This window comes from Ochotona curzoniae, unplaced genomic scaffold (genome assembly GCF_017591425.1).
Source record: "Ochotona curzoniae isolate NIBS_2020 unplaced genomic scaffold, NIBS_Ocur_1.0 contig_50, whole genome shotgun sequence".
In the NCBI taxonomy this organism is placed as follows: domain Eukaryota; kingdom Metazoa; phylum Chordata; class Mammalia; order Lagomorpha; family Ochotonidae; genus Ochotona; species Ochotona curzoniae.
In genome coordinates this window covers 565,908-582,078 of record NW_024466446.1, presented here as the reverse complement: position 1 = coordinate 582,078, position 16,171 = coordinate 565,908, and the positions used below count along the sequence as shown (strand labels likewise).

At 42.0% G+C, this 16,171-nt stretch overlaps 1 protein-coding gene across 1 annotated transcript in view; it reads right to left on the bottom strand.

Moving 5' to 3' along the window:
* RORB (RAR related orphan receptor B) overlaps positions 1–1,051 on the bottom strand; it is a 133,283-nt gene extending 132,232 nt beyond the window's left edge. The window contains exon 1 of the mRNA XM_040988729.1: positions 725–1,051. Coding sequence (XP_040844663.1) covers positions 725–731 — 7 coding nt within the window. The 5' untranslated portion in view covers positions 732–1,051. The remainder of the gene's footprint in view (positions 1–724) is intronic.
* Between the last annotated feature and the right edge of the window lie 15,120 nt (positions 1,052–16,171).

Genomic DNA, 16,171 nt, shown 5'->3' with positions numbered 1-16,171 from the left:
AAGTAGCACGGTCTCTCCCTAGCCTCCCGAACTTTTCTCTCAACAACTTTGGAGGAGAGGAGGATCATGCAGATGCCTGAGCTGCGAGGGAACGGAGCGCAAAGACCCTGCCTGGGTGCAGCACCGGCGCCGCCGTGACAGTCCCCTCCTCCGCGACCTCGCACCTTTACCTCCGCACTGCCAAGCCGGGAGGTGCCTGCCTGCAGGGCGGCAGTGGGCCTCATACTCCAGACAGTGTGTGTGGGTCCCCTCTAGTTCTCCACCGACTGTCCGCCCACGGGTCCAGCGGTGGCCGGTGACCGCTGATTTCTGTGCTGTGCGATGCCAGCTGCTTGTTCCTGAAAGGCACTCGTCTCCCTCGGCTGTCCCTCTATCCCGCACCCGCCGCCGGAGCCGCGAGCGACGCGCACAAACACACAGAATAAACATTCAAAAAAAAAAAAAAATCTGTGCGACTCAGAGCCTGAGAAGAAACCACGAACGTTGTTCCTCTCTCCAAAAAAGAAAAAAAGAAAAAAAAAAAAGGCGCCCTCCCGCGTCCCTGCAGAACTCCCAAAGGCACACAACTTTATGCGCCCAGGCCATTTTGCAGCCCCACCGACTCGGGAGCAGGGTCTCGCCAGGCTCTCGCCCCGGCGCTGCGCGCACGCCCCTCTCCAAGCCGCGACGCCCCTCTCTTCGTCCAGCAGGAGCCGGGACCCTCGGTGCCCGCGGGCTCGCCTACCTCGCATGGTGTGGCCGCTGTCCTGCTCCGCGTAGTCATGAAGCTGCTCCCAGCTCGAGCCCCGGAGAGTCCAAAAATCCCGCTCAGCACGAGTGGAGGAGGAGGAGGAGGAGGTGGCCGGCGACGAGCTGCGGTGCCCAGGAAACCATCCCTCTCGGCGGACGCGGTGGCCGCGGGGTGACGTCGGTCGCCGCCGCTAGGCTAACAGTTTGGATGGTGGTGGTGGTGGTGGTGGTGCCTGCTTAATGGTTGTTTGTTTGCTTGTTTTCAGCAAGGGTGAGCGGAAACGTTCTGGCTGGCCGGCGCCTTGGTTTTGTTTTGTTTTTTCTTTCGCTCCAGTGTGCTTGCTTTAAAAAAAAAAAAAAAAAAAAAAAAAAAAGGAAAAAGAAAGAAAGAAAGAAAAAAAAAAACCCAAACAAGCCGCCGCCTTCGGCTCGGAAGATTCCTTTTGTGATCACTTGGACTGAAGATAAGAAGGGCAGCGTCAGGAGGAGGAGTTGGTGATGGTTTTGTTAGTTACAAAGAAGAGGGAGAAGGAGCAAGGGGGTGGGTGGGGGGAGGCAACCGAAAGAAAAGAAAGGCGTTGTGGATGGCGGAGCATGTGCGTTCTCACATGACATCTGGGCCTGTTCGCGGATCCACCATGTGAATTTGCACTGTTCAGTTCCAGAGAGGAAGGGAGCTCGAGAGAAAAGACAGAGAAAGGAAAGAGATGCAGGGAGCCGGAGCCCAGAAGGGGCTTATAGCAGCGGGCTGCTCCGGCCGACACTCGCACGCTCCGCCTGCTGTCAGCGCGGCGGCCAATCGGCGCCCGGCAGCGCTCCGAGAGGCCGGGCCTGGCTGGGGGGCGGGCGGCGAGCAGGGCTGGGGGGACCCGAACCCCGGAGCCAGAGAGGGGGCGCAGGGCAGGGCGCGCGGCTGGCTCCTTGGGGGCTGGAGACGCGGGCCTGGCCGGTGCCTCGCTGGGGGATCCCGCAGCGCTGCTTCTCCAAGGTGTGCACTGGAGCCCTCTGCCGAGTTCCTCCCCCGCCCCTGTGTAAAGTCCACATTTTTTTTTTTTGTCAGTGTTTTCGCGTGCGGGACGCATCAGTTGAGTGTTAGAATCAGACAAACCCACTACAGTCACTTTTAGCCTGACTCCAAGGCAGTCCCGTGCTAGGTGCTGTAAAACCAGCCCCAGGATGCTCACTCCTGGGTCTCCGTGTGCCTTCCTTTGTGGAGAAGATGGATTTTTTGGTTTGTTTATTATTATTATTATTATTATTATTATTATTATTATTATTATTATTATTTTAGCATTTGGAGAACCCCACGGGAAAGTACCCTAGCCTAAAGAGTGACAGCCCAAATTGGAAGGAGGGGCGCGTGAGTAGTGCCTCTCCTAAAACCCAGGTGTGACTGCATTTGAAGGTGCAGGGTTTAGGAAGCGCTTGCTTGCTGGTGTAGAAAGGCAATGAATCCCAGGGGGCAGTGATCTGTACCCCTCAGGTGCAAGCTGTCACCTGTGACAGCTTATTTGTATCCTGATAAAAATCTAATGCGTTCATCAAAATGGGTCCTTAGTAGGCTTTCCCCTCTTGGTAGACAAAATAAACATGTCCCATCCATGATTCCACCTACTTTCCCTAGCGAACTTATTGAATGTTTTGGTTAATTGGCCTCCCTAAAAGACAGAGAGGTGAAGAAAATCTGGCCTCATTTAGTCAGTCTTAAAGCATTGAAAGATCAACTCATTAGCATACTTGCTGGGAGAGCGGGCCTCATCATCATTTAGGCACCCAAATAATTTGATTTTTACCGCTATTTATTCATGTAATGTCATGTAACACAAACTACAAGGCAGAATGGAAGATTAGTTAATTAGATCACTTTAAACTGCCCAATACCCCCCAATTAAACAATAAACCAAAAGATGGCTTGCTGAATTTTCCCCATTTTTAAATAGATGTAGCCTTCCCTTACACCCTTTCATTTGCAAACCCGAGTTTAATTTAGAGAAATTTTAGTATGAAGAGTGCAAGTTGATGGAGTCATTAATTAAGCGAAATGAACCAAAGGAGGTGACTCTACAGAATAGTTATTCCCTTATAAATACCTTTCTCTTAGATTTGTAATTGACACCGTAGTTAATCTTTTAAGATAATATTCAAGACTCCTTGGTTTTATCATTTTTAATCAAGTAAAATATATTCATCATAACTACATTAAAGCTTCACTAAGTTATGCCTAATTTAGTTGCTTCATTAAAAATTACTGAATATGAAATAGTCAAGAAACAAACTGTGACTATATCATTTTAATTTTATGTACTTCAATCACAGACACAGGAATACTGAAAATTTCAAAGCCTTTGTAAATATTCTAATTGTTATTGCTGTCTTAGATTTCTAATTCCCATTGGAATGAGGAGAAATTTCAAACTTCAAGAACTTTAACTCTTATAGGTAGTAGCCTTACACTTTAGAACCTCAACTGAACTCTGAAATTCCTTTATTGTACTATCAAATCTGTAATCCTTGACAAAAGCCATGTAGGAGCATCCTAAAGTTTTGATGCCTTTTGCTTTGAGGATTCACAATTTTGCTAAAATATATGTATGAATCCTTTTTAAAATGTTTTGAAGAAAAAGTTACACACCAAGCTCTGGTATGTTCTTTTATGAACACTATGGATTAGCTACACTGTCTATATTAGATACACTGTATGGGGGGAAGTTGCAGCTCACAAATCCAGCCTATTTGGGATCTTCCTACATTGAAACAATTGCGTTCTTGAGTGTTTCCAATAACTCCTACATTTATTTCAAAGAAATAGAATTCACTCATACAAAGTAAACATACTGATTTAAATGACAAATCACATATATAGATATAAAGTCTGGTGGTTTTGCGATCTGCCAGCAGACATCCGTATTCCAAGTGGCACACCATTAATGCAAGGTTCGTGATCACAGTGAACATTGTGGTTTCCAAGTTTTGTGTGAATGGATATAGAGCTCTCTGGCTTCCTGTAATCCTGAAATTCTGATTTTGGCTTTGGGCCTGAAGGGTATGTTAAGTTGACAGCTAAATTCTGATGAACTGAAATAGTACTCAGTAAGCCACACGGGGCTGCGCTCAGTCTCACAAATGGATATGATCACGTGCTTGCCTGCTTGCCTGCTCCTCTGGCATGCCAGCTTCAAGGCCATGGCGTGTTAATGACGAGCAGTATCCTCAAGGAGGCTCAGCTTTGATATCAGACAATCAGGTAGAGTGCTCACACAGTTCGGAGGATTTCAATCCTAAAACACTTGAATTTAGGAGTTTGTGATTCATTATATTCTGAGTTGGATATTCAACATATAGAAAGTATTTTAAATAGTTAGGTATCTTGGGCATATACAAGCCTAATCCAATGTTATGACTGGGTATATTTTGCCCAGGTTGGAAACTGTGTGATTGCGCAAATTAAGAAAGAGACATAAAGTTACCTTTAAATATTGGATGAGCTGGAAATATACAAGAGTACATATAATAATATATATAAATACACAAGAACTCTTTGCCTTGTCTGTTGCTGAAGGCAACCAAGAAAGGGTTGAAAAAAAGGATCCATAGATGCTGTAGTACAGAGATTTGCTTTCCTTAATGTTTATTTGAAAGCCATAGAGAAAGAGACAAAGAGATTGGCCAAAAAAATCTCCCATCCAATTTTCATCTCCAGAATGCCCACAGCAAGTTTTGGCAGGCTGAAGGAAAACCAAGGACTTCAATCTGGCTTGCCCAAGTGGGTAACATGGGACTGAGTTGCTTGAGTGGACACCTACTACCTCCTAAGGTTCCAGTTAGGAGCAAGCTGGAGTTGGAATTTGTAGCCAGGCTTTCCATTCTGGAGTACAGCCCTTGCATGGGATATCCTAATTGTTAGATCCAATGTCTGTCCCTAGTACACTATGCAGATTTCTATGCCAAGCTGAGCATTGGCTAGGTAATCTCTGAGAGCCTCTGAAAGTTCAGTGGACTTGCATTCTGGCAGCCAGTAGCTCTGTTTACCTGGAGATGTGAGCTCAGTGAGACTGGAGCCTGGGGAGACCTTAGGGCTTGGAGAAGCTTCTAGTACTTGCTCTGTGATTATAGGTGGAAAGAATGCTGTCACTATTTGCTGGGCTTAAACTAAAAAAAATTAGTTAAGATTTGATAAAAATCTGTTTTAATTTCTATTGAATAGAGAGAGAGAGAGATAAGGAGGAAGGGAGAGAGAGAAAGGGATTAAGAACTTGCATTTTAAACTCTCAGAAAGAAAAAAAAATATTGGTTGGGATTTGTTATGTAATTGTAAAAGAAAGAAATCTAGTTATTTTCATATTTATTACTATTAATTTTATTTCTTGGCACAGAGACTTCTTAATATTTTTACTTTAAAGTTCTGCTTCACTTTAAGGTATCGTGAGAAGTTCAGGTTTTTCAAGTGAAAAAATGAAAGAACACATCACAAGTGTGTAGCTTATACTTTATGGAATCAAATGGGAAAAGAAAGTGGTTTGAAACAAAACAAATTAACCCCAATATGTCAGTGAGTATTGTTAGCTTTAAGAAAAAGACAAAAGCACAAAGGTACTTTAAAAAGTTTATTAAAAAATGACACTAAAAGACACATTATTTTGGTGTTAAACTGGAAGAGAAATAATAGGAAATTTCTGTAAATAAGTTTACAAAATAACAGAATTAGACGCTTTGATATGCTTATATAATGTCTTGAATGAGAACAAACTTTTCTAATAAGGAAATCCAGACACCATAAAGAAAATATGAGATGTATTTCTTTACACAGAAATTTAAAATGACACGTTTTCAATGCCAGTGGATGTCAAGAACAGTAGAAGAAACATCTGCCACTCTAGTGCCTGATACAAGATGAACGGCTTTTATGAACAAATGTATACAAATCTATAGATTCACAAGAATTGTACAAAGAAAACAACTGTAGCTTAGTAGGGGAAAATAGGAAGATAATTGAGTGGATAGGTTTTACCTCATTATTTCGTGAGCAGTGAGCAGTTCCCTCCGATGTTTATAGCTGTTTCAGTGCTGTGAAAATATAAACTGAAATTCAAATGTAATCTTGGGCATATTAGCACCTTTGTTGCTGCAAGTTGTTTCCTCTTAAGAATTTTTATTTAAAGGCAAAGGGCGTGCGCGAGAGAAGGAGGAACATGCGGGCAGGGAACAGAGGCAGAGAGACAGCCTTATCGTCCATCAGCTGACTCATTTACCAAACAGCTGAAACGGCTGGGTCTGGGCTTTGCCAAGGCCAGGCGCCAGGAATTCCGTCCAGGTCTCCTCCATGAGTAGCAATCTCCCACAACAGTGGCAGAGGCCCAAGTACATGGACCGTCCTCCCCATCTTCCAGCAGCATTAGCAGGAAGCTCTGTAGGAAGTTAAGCAACCAGAACTCAAATCTGTGCTATGACACTGGAAGTCACTGCCCCATACAGCTCCCTTCAATTTTTTAAAAAGTTACCTATTTTTATTTGAAAGGCAGATTTTCTAGAGAGAGGAGAGATGAAGTGTCCATATGGGATGCTGGCACCATAGGGCAGAGGATTAGCTTACTGTGCTACCACACTGGCTTCATTAGTTGTCTTTAATTGGCATTATTCTCAATGCCTCATTAGTTCAAGGTATTGGCTTATCCGTAGATGGATGCAGCATTTTTAGAATTTGTCTCCCTACCTCCATGCTATGGCTTTCACCCAAATCTTGCATAATTATTAAAAAGGCCCCCTTAACAATTCAGCTTAGGCAAATATAACGATGGGGTTATCTTAATTCTGATGACCTGCTGCTGGGTTGATGCTTTGTTCTCTGAGAAGACACCCCTCATCACGCCACCAGAGCTCTCATTTGTGATTTTTAAAAAAGATTAATTTGAAAGGCAGAGTTACAGAGAAAAGATGCACACACACACACACACACACACACACACACACACACAGAGAGAGAGAGAGAGAGAGAGAGAGAGAGAAATCTTCCATTTGTTAGTTCACTCTCCCAAATGGCCTCAATGGCTGAACCCAAACCGATCCTCAGCCAGGAGCCAGGAGCTTCTTCCAAGTCTCAAGGGCCCAAGGACTTCCGGGTTCCCCACATGGGTGCAGGATCCCCAGGGCTTAGCCATCCTTTTCTACATTCTCAAGCCATTAATAAGGAGCTGGATTGGAAGTGGAGCAGCTGGGATGTCGGCACTCTAAGTAGAGGACTAGCCTGTTGAGTTGCCACACTAACTCCTTTCATGAACTTAAAAAAAAAGTATGATCTATTTATTTTTATTAAAAAGACAGATTTATACATGGAGAAAGAGAATTAAAGAGTAGATTTTCCATCTTTTCTTCAGTCCCTAAAGGGTCTCAATGGCCAAGGCTTAACCTGGTTAAAGCTGGGAGCCAGGCACTTCACTCAGGTCTGCCGTGTGTGCGTGCCGACCCGAGTATGTGGGCCATCCTCTGCTGTCTTCCTGGGCAGATTAGCAGGAAGCTGGACTGGAAGCAGAGCATCCTGGATACAAATCAGCCCCCTTAGGGAAGTGCATCACAGCCAGTCGCTTAACTTGTTGCTATATTAACAGCTTTTTTTTTTTTTTTTTCAGTTCGATCCTTCCCAATTTCTCTATTAACTCCATTTCTTCCTCTTATTTTGAAGTGGTCTGTTTTAGATGATTTCATTTCTTTTCCTTCTACTGGCAAGTTGGTTTGCTGATTTTCAGTATAGCTTTAGTAGTTCCGCTAGGGATTATACATGAAGTTAGTGCTGTTACATATTTCAGTTTGTGCTAAGACTAAGCGTATCCAGGTTTACGTACCTCTTCCAATTACTTGAATGACATTACTGTGACTGTAGTTACATTAACCTTGAGGTATTGTTACTTATGATGCTATTAAATTTATATAGTCAGTTTTGCTTTGGGTTTGCTTTAATTTAGGTATGTATTATTTCTTCTAGGACTATTTTTGGTTCTGTTTAAAGAATTACTCATAGCAGTTTCACAACATTTTTATGTAGGAGATCATTTATAAATGTCTTTGATGGTCTGGAGGTCTCCATGTTGCTCTGCTTTTGAAAGATAAGCTTTTTGCTTGTAGATTTTGTCCTACATATTGTTTATATCATGCTATTGTCTTCTATTTCTGCTGAAGAGGCAGTTACCAGTTTTATGCTTGTTACTTTGAAAATACTATGTCTTTTATTATAACTTTTTGTGTCTTTGTCTTTAATTTTGTGTTATCTTACTGCCATGGGCTTAGGTGTGATTTTGTTTCTTAACTGCTCATTTTGAGCTTGGAACACTTCCTGAGTCTTTGGTTTGATACGTTTCAATATTAGCCTGTCCTTGACATTCTAATGTATCTTTTGTCCATCTCCTCTCTCTGCCCTGGAGGGAGATAGCACTGTGTGTATGTAGACTTTTTCTTTTTTTGTTTTTTTTTATTTTTATTTATTTATTTTTTATTGTTGCTTACATTGTATTATGTAGTACAGTTTTATAGGCGCTGGAGATTCCCCCCACCCCTCCCATACCCCTCCCCCCATGGTGGATTCCTCCACCTTGTTGCATAACCATAGTTCAAGTTCAGTTGAGATTCATTGCTTGCAAACACATGCCTAGCATAAAGTTCAGCATCTTATTGTCCAGATAAGTTCAGTGGCCTCTTGGGGAGACCTTCTATGGTCTGAAGATAGGTCTAACAGAGTAAAGATCCGGTCAGTTAAAAGCCCCAACAAGGCCTCAGTATCAATATACAACATTATGGAATTAATTGACATAGTATTGGGTAAACGATATGTTAAAAATAATGCAAGTTCCCTTCTTCGAAACATCTGGGTTGAGACAGTATCAATGACAGGTTCAAAAAATAACAAACAACCAAACAAAAAATTACAGGTTAAATCAAGGCAAACATGTGGTATCTAATCTTTTGGGATTCGCTCATTTCCCTTAGCATTATAGTTTCCAGTTGTGCCCATTTTATTTCATATGTGTGTCTCATTCTTTTTGGGGTTGTTTAAAAATTTTTTTACTCTTTTAATTTTAATTAAACATTTGTTTAAAAGCTCAGATATAATTCTGACAAAACAATGACATCCACCCGTCTGTTATCTGTAGTTTGTATCAGGATATATGACTTCAAGTGCGTTAACTCTTTTCTCAGGTGTACTGAGGTTTTCACTTTGTTGTTGAAGATATATATATATATATTTTTCCTTTTAAGATATTGTATATATAGTTGAGAGGGATGTTTGTTCGTGAAGGTATCTTAACACGAAACGACAGCATCCAGCAGAGGGAGCAGTGTCTGTGGCCAGATCCTGCTTAGCAAGCACTGTAAACCTACTGGTTTAAATGGAACCAGAAAACCTGACCACTCCTGGCAATAAAGGGAGCACGTGTCCACACTTGGGATATGCATGGCAGATCATCAAGACAGTTGTGATCTTTAGGCTCATTGGGATCAAAGGAAAATGCAAGAAACCAGATTCTTCAGCCTGAATGGTTACTATCCTAGTTACTATGTCCTTATTAAAAAGACCGTGTATGAATGAGGAGCCACTAGGCAAGGGCAGGGAAACTATGTCTAAAGTTGTGCTAAATCATAAGTGTTTCATCACAGTAATCTTATTTTGTTCATGTTACTCTTGTCCATAGACTTTTTTTACAGGCAGATTCAAGTTTATTTAAATGTTGGCATAACTAGGTCTTTGGTACCTCAGCTGCATACAGATATATATTTTTTAAACCTGGGGTGGTTAGCTCTTTTAGGCTATAATAGATCTTTATATCAGCTTTCTCCAAAAGCTCTATATTGACCAAGAAAGAAGAAAAAAAAATCCTAAAGGACAAACAAACTTAACAATGGCAAGAGTATAGCAGATGGAAATAATAAAATGCTTGAGGAAAATTTGGCAAGGAGATTTTGATGGTGTGGAGTGTGGTGTATTGTCAGCCGACCTGGCATGTGCGTAAGGATACCTGGCTAAGAGGAAAATGCAGTGATGGGAGAATTTAGGAAAATTTAGTGATGGGAGAAAATGCAAAGGAGGAATGAACTGCTTTTGAAAAGCATACTCTAAAAGACAGACTTTAAAGCCATTAATATATTTACAGATAAGGTTTTTCCTCATTTAAACGTTCAATGAATATGGATTTTAGGAAAATATGCCATCTTAATCCTCAATACGTTTCAACATACATCCAAAACCTTGAGTAAATCCTGTTACAGATGATAGAAATTGTTAAAAATCAGGAGCTAGCATATGTTTATTTAAATTTAAGTTTTAAGTTTACGGAAAAACCATGTAGTACAGTGGGCTCTTGTCAACCTCTCTCATTCACCTCCCCAATATTTCTGACAACATTCATGAATTAATATTAACACATTATTAGCTAAGATTCATATCAACATTAGGGATCACTTTGTGTTGTATATTCCATGGGTTTTGAAAAAAAAACAACGAAACCCACAATATCTACCATTAGAGCATCACATGGCAGTTTTATTGCTCCGGAAATCTTCTATATCCTATTTGTTCTGTTTGCTCCATCTTCCCTTTAGACTCCCGTCAATTATTCATCTCTTTACGATTTTTGCCTTTTATAGAATGTCATATATAGAATGTTGGTATGGGAGCCCTTTCGTTTTAGGTGGTGTCTTTCACTTAGTAATTTATATTTGAATGTCTATTATCTTTTTGTGACTTGATAAATTTAAGTTATAATAGCCCATTATCTGCATGTAACACATTTATTCATTCACCTATTAATGGACATCTTGGTCATTTCCATCTTGATCTATGAATAAAGCTTCTGTAAGTATCCATAGCACGTTACTATAGGAACCCAACTTTTCCATTTATCAGGGTAAATGCCGAGTAATGTGTGACTGCTGGGCCACATGATAAGAAGATGCAGGAAGTTGGTAAGAAACCATTAAGTTTGCTTAAGCAGAAGCTCTGCGGCTATACATTCTTCTTAAAGTGTATTTTTGTTTGTGGTTTGGGTTTTGGCCTTTTGAATAGGTGTGTTAGGGCTGGTGCCCTGGCACAGCAAGCCTGGCTTCTGTCTGTGGGGTCAGCATCCCATATGGGCACCTGTTCAAGTCCTGGTGCCCCTTCTGCTCCCAGTGGTCTGGGAACACACGAATCTTTGGGCACCTGCTCCCATGTGAGGGGCCCAGGAGAAGCTCCTGGGTTCAGCTTGACTCAGCTCCAGCTGTTGTAGCCATTTGGAGAGTGAACCAGCAGATGGAAGAACTCTCTCTCCAACTCTGCCTTTCAAATAAGAATAAAAATAAATCTTTAAAAAACATAGATGCATATGTAGAATCCAAGTGCCGTTTTAACCTGTAATTCTCTTAAGAATTCACATTAAACATCTTATTTGCTGATTTGCTGTCTCTGTATCTTCACTGATTAGAGTCTGTTCAGATATTTTTTTGTCCTTAAATCTCAATTTTTACTTACAAATTTCATATATTAATCAGCAAAAGAAAGATTGTACAGAAGGAAATTTTTCCCTAATGTAATTTCATCACATAATTATGGCACTTTTTAAAACATTCAAAAATAGTGTACTTTAACATATTTATGTATTTCAAAGACAGAGTTACAGAGAGGAGAGTAGAGGAGACAGATCTTTGTGCTGGTCCACTCGCCAAATGGCTACGGTGGCAGGCCTGGGCTGGGACAAAGTCAGGAGCCAGGAGGGTCTCTCATGTGAGTGATTCTTGGCTCACTTGGCTGATTTTCTTTGTTTTCTCAAATGCATGAACAGAGAGCAGGATCAGAAGCGGAGCAGCAGAGAGCTGGATCAGAAATGGAGCAGCAGAGAGCTGGATCAGAAGCGCAGCAGCAGAGAGCTGGATCAGAAGCGCAGCAGCAGAGAGCTGGATCAGAAATGGAGCAGCAGAGAGCTGGATCAGAAACGGAGCAGCAGAGAGCTGGATCAGAAGCGCAGCAGCAGAGAGCTGGATCAGAAATGGAGCAGCAGAGAGCTGGATCAGAAGCGCAGCAGCAGGGAGCTGGATCAGAAACGGAGCAGCAGAGAGCTGGATCAGAAGCGCAGCAGCAGAGAGCTGGATCAGAAGCGCAGCAGCAGAGAGCTGGATCAGAAACGGAGCAGTAGAGAGCTGGATTAGAAGTGGAGCAGCCAGGGCATGAATTGCTGTGCACGTGGGATGCTCCTGCTGCAAGCGCTGGCTTAACTCACCACATCACGATTGCTCCCCGTCATGGTAGTTTTATGTCATTTCTCTTTCAGCTTTTCATTTTTGTTCAAATGCATAAGTATTTTACATAAGTGCCATCATGTGAATACCAATGTATGTGCCGCTTTTGTTTAATAGCATTTCTCTTATATTCGTATACTTTATTAGAAATAAGTGTATATATCAGAATTTACTTAGTGATTTCCCTATGTTGGTTTTCTATGTTACTTCTGTTAATATAAATTTATGGTCTTATTTTGAGTTAAAAATTAAAATGGTGCTACATTTTTTTGCATTAAAATGATCTATACTTGAGCCCTACCTAAGTATAGTGACTTGTCTTGGACCCACTGGGATCTCATATGGGTGCTGGTTTGGTTCCCAGCTGCTCCACTTCACATTCGGCTCCCTGCTTGTGGCCTGGGAAAACAGTTGAGGGCGCCAAAAGCCTAGGGATCCTGCACCCGCGTGGGAGACCTGGAAGAAGCTCCTGACTCCTGGCTTCGGATTGGCACAGTTCTGGCCGTTCTGGTCACTTGGCGAGTGAACCAGTGAGTGGAAGATCTTCTCTCTCTCTCTCTCTCTCTCTCTCTCTCTCTCTCTCTCTCCTCCTCTCTGTTGATCTGACTTTCCAATAAAAATAAAGAAATCTAAAAACAATTTATGAATTCCTACAAACTACTTCAAGTATAGATTACTTTTTTAAAAAGATTTTTTTTTATTAGACAGTTGAAATTACACAGAGAGGGAGAGACAGAATCATCTTTTGTTTGCTGGTTTATGTACAAGCGCCACAAAGTCCCAGATCTGAAATTACTGGATTTGTCTCTTATGCTGCTCACATACTTAAACAATGTCTGTGGGTTTGATGGGCATGCGTGCACAGGGTCCTTAGGGATCCTGGAAAGTTGGCACTTCTGGAATTATGGGGTGGAGATATCGTCACAAGGAAACTCTGAGAGACAAAATAGCTCAGTCACATTCTCATGTGTTCCTGTTGCTTTCTCTGTAGAACGTTGGAGGAGGAAAAGAATGAGGGGATAAAGCAATCACGTGTGGTGTAGTGGGTTAGACTTCAGCTTATGACACTGGCATCTATTTCAGGACCTGGCAGCGCCATTTCCAATCCAGCTCCCCAGGGCTGTGTCTTGGAACTCAGCAGAGGATAACCCAGGGACGTGGGCCCCCGCCTCCCACATGGGCGGCTGAGATGGACTTGCTGACTGCAGACTTCAGTCTGACCTGGCCCTAGCTGTTGCTGATGAGTGCGGGGCGGGGGGGCGGGGGCAGCGTGAATCAGTGGGTGGAGAATCTCTTTCCTTCTTCCTCTCTACCATTCTGCTTTTCAAATAAATATTAAAAAAAGATTGCTTGTCGTCTTATTTGCTTTCCTGGGGTGAGAGTAAGAACTGAAGCCAGTTACATCAGAGCAGTTGCAAGAGAACCACACTGCGGAAAAGACAACTATAGCCTTTCCTGTGAGCCCCATTTTCTCGGATTTCTACTGGAAACTCTGTGTTAGTAACGATGGTGTTTGTGACACACAGAAAAACTTCCTTGGTCGTGAGTGAATCAGATAAGGAGTAAGCGAGCGGGAATGGTGTCTCCACTTCTTCAGGGACGCAGGTTTCTTCCTGGTCACTAGGCAGAGGTTTTTGTCCTCACACTTTTACGCTGGAGATGTTAGGATATTTTCTTGACCTCTTGCATTACATCATGGTGAAGTGGAAGGCAAATTGTGCTGTTAACTCACATTCTTCGTTCAGGCAGACAGAAAGGGGAGTGGAGTGCAGGGGAGCCTGGCGGCCAGGAACTGGGCTAATGCTGTCAAAAGCCCTTGTTGCCAGGAGCGGGCCTGGCACCACAGCTGGGCCTTGGCAACCGATGGGCAGTGCTGCTAGTGGCAGAATTATAGAGTGGGTTGTGGAGAATAGAGGTTAAAAAAAAAAAACACAAGAAAGCCTTTGGCTATTCACAATTTGGGCTAGGTCTGACCTTACTGCTCAGCATACTGCCCAAGCGAACCATTCTAAATATGGTCAATAAAGAGACGTCCACCCTGTTTGGTTTATGTAAATATAAAAAAATTCAAACGATTTGGATCTATAGTGGCCACTTATATTGAAAGAATTTCAAAATGTTGATGGAAAGTGGAATTAAAAGTAGGTACGTTTTGGTGCAAAACCAACTTTGATATCTATGTGTATTCTTTTCATATACCACACTTTCCATCTTCTTAAGAACAACTCTGCATCAAGAAGTAGTTTTGTTCCAACAGCTATGTTTGAAGTGTTTCATAAGGTAAAAATTACACTCACTTTCAAGTCTTCCGTAATCTTCCTTCCGTAGCAGAAACTTCTGCTAAAACAGGAATATGTTAATTAGAACATGTTTGATTTGTCACTGTCGCAGTAACGCACTGCTGGTGAGTCCTTTGTGCGAGCCTGCTGGGAGTCAGCAGCTGACAGTTCCTATGCTTGGGTTTCTGCTGCGCATGTGGCAGGTGTGGGCAGAGTGCTGGACTTCCACCTGACCTCAGCCTGGCTTAGGTACACATTTGGGGAGTGAACTAGTGGGATGAAAGCTGTGCGCACGACCACCTCTCTGCCTCCACTGGCCCTGGCCAACTCTTGTCTTTCAAATAAATCTTTTTTAGAAAGAACAGCTTGCTAGGTTTAATAAAAAGTTTAATGTTCCAGAGAAATATGGTTTAGGATTGCAGTCCATTTACGAGTTACTACAGGGAGAACTGACATTTTATGATATTGAGTTCTTCCATGAACGTGAGAACATTGTATGTCACTCCGATGTTTTTAGACTTCTCTTATATAATTCAGTAAAATGCTCTAGGTTCCTTCCCAACTTTTGCCTCTGATTGCACATTAATGACATTACTCTGGATGTTGTTACTGTTAGAGACAGGCTTAACTGTACTTGCTTCGTTGTTGTGTCTCCTTCATCAAGTTACCATCTTGGAATAAACTCCTGAGACAAGAAGGCTGTGAGGCACAGCTGGATTAAGCTGAATCCCTGTGCTCCACCTGGAGCTTCTTGGCAATCATGGAATTATCTAAGAAGGTACAAGAGGTAAAAATGCCATTTTTTTCTATTCTTAGGTATACATGAACTTATTTTGACATCTGAGCTGATTCAATTTGTCTCTCTTTGTTTCTAGATGATTCTTCAGAGTCCTTACATGTCGGAAAGCGTTTCTGTCCCTCTCTTTTTAAGATTTGTTTTATTTATTTGACAGGCAGAGTTATAAAGAGAGAAGGAAAACAGAAATCTAGATCTTCATCCACTGGTTCGTTCTGCTGGGCTGCTGCTCCTGAGGCCAGGAAAGCCTTCCGTGTGTGCGGCAGGGCCCCAAACACCTGGGTCATCGGCTGCTGTGTCCCCAGTCTCGTTGGTGGAGAGCAGAATGGGGTGGGAGCAGCAGTGACTTGATCCAGTGCATTGTAGAAAAGGCTTACTCGGCCATACCACAACGCAGGTCCCAGGACATATCTCGACAAAATGTTTGAAATGTTCCATTGCTTTTTAATTTTTCTGCTGTAAATGAGAAACCTGATACTTGCATGATTTTCCTTTCTTTCTGAAATTTCAGGAACAGTGATCTTCCCACTTATTATTGGATTCTTTCAGTGCAGTGTTAATCTTGTGACGATGAAATCAAGTAAAAGTATGTCATAAAGATTAACAGAAAAATAGGAAAGAGGAGGAAGGTTGAGAATATGGGTGGGAGGGAGCAGCAGCAATTTAATCTCTGCTGTATTATTTGCTAAAATCTATTGATATCAGCCACGATAAATCGAGTCTTTATTAATGCCAGGTTCTGTGGTGACTATATTATCTCAGTGAGCCATACATGATTCTAACATATCCAGTTTTTAGAGGAGAAACTTGAGGTACAAATGACACATAATTTACCCAAGGTTCACACCTGCGAGCAGTAACATTGGTCATTTCCCCCATCATATACTGATTTACTTTTTCCTTCCACCAAGGGAAATTAAACCACTTTTTACCCAACTCTTGTAGAATTCTGCATGTATTTTTATCTACTTCTTTTTCATATACTTACTTATGTCTCTTTTGGGGCTGCTATGTCTCTTTCGAAGCTGAGACAGAGCCATATTTAATTTATCATATCACTTTCAGTTCTTTGGGAACAGTAGACAATCAATAAGAATACGCAAATGAAATA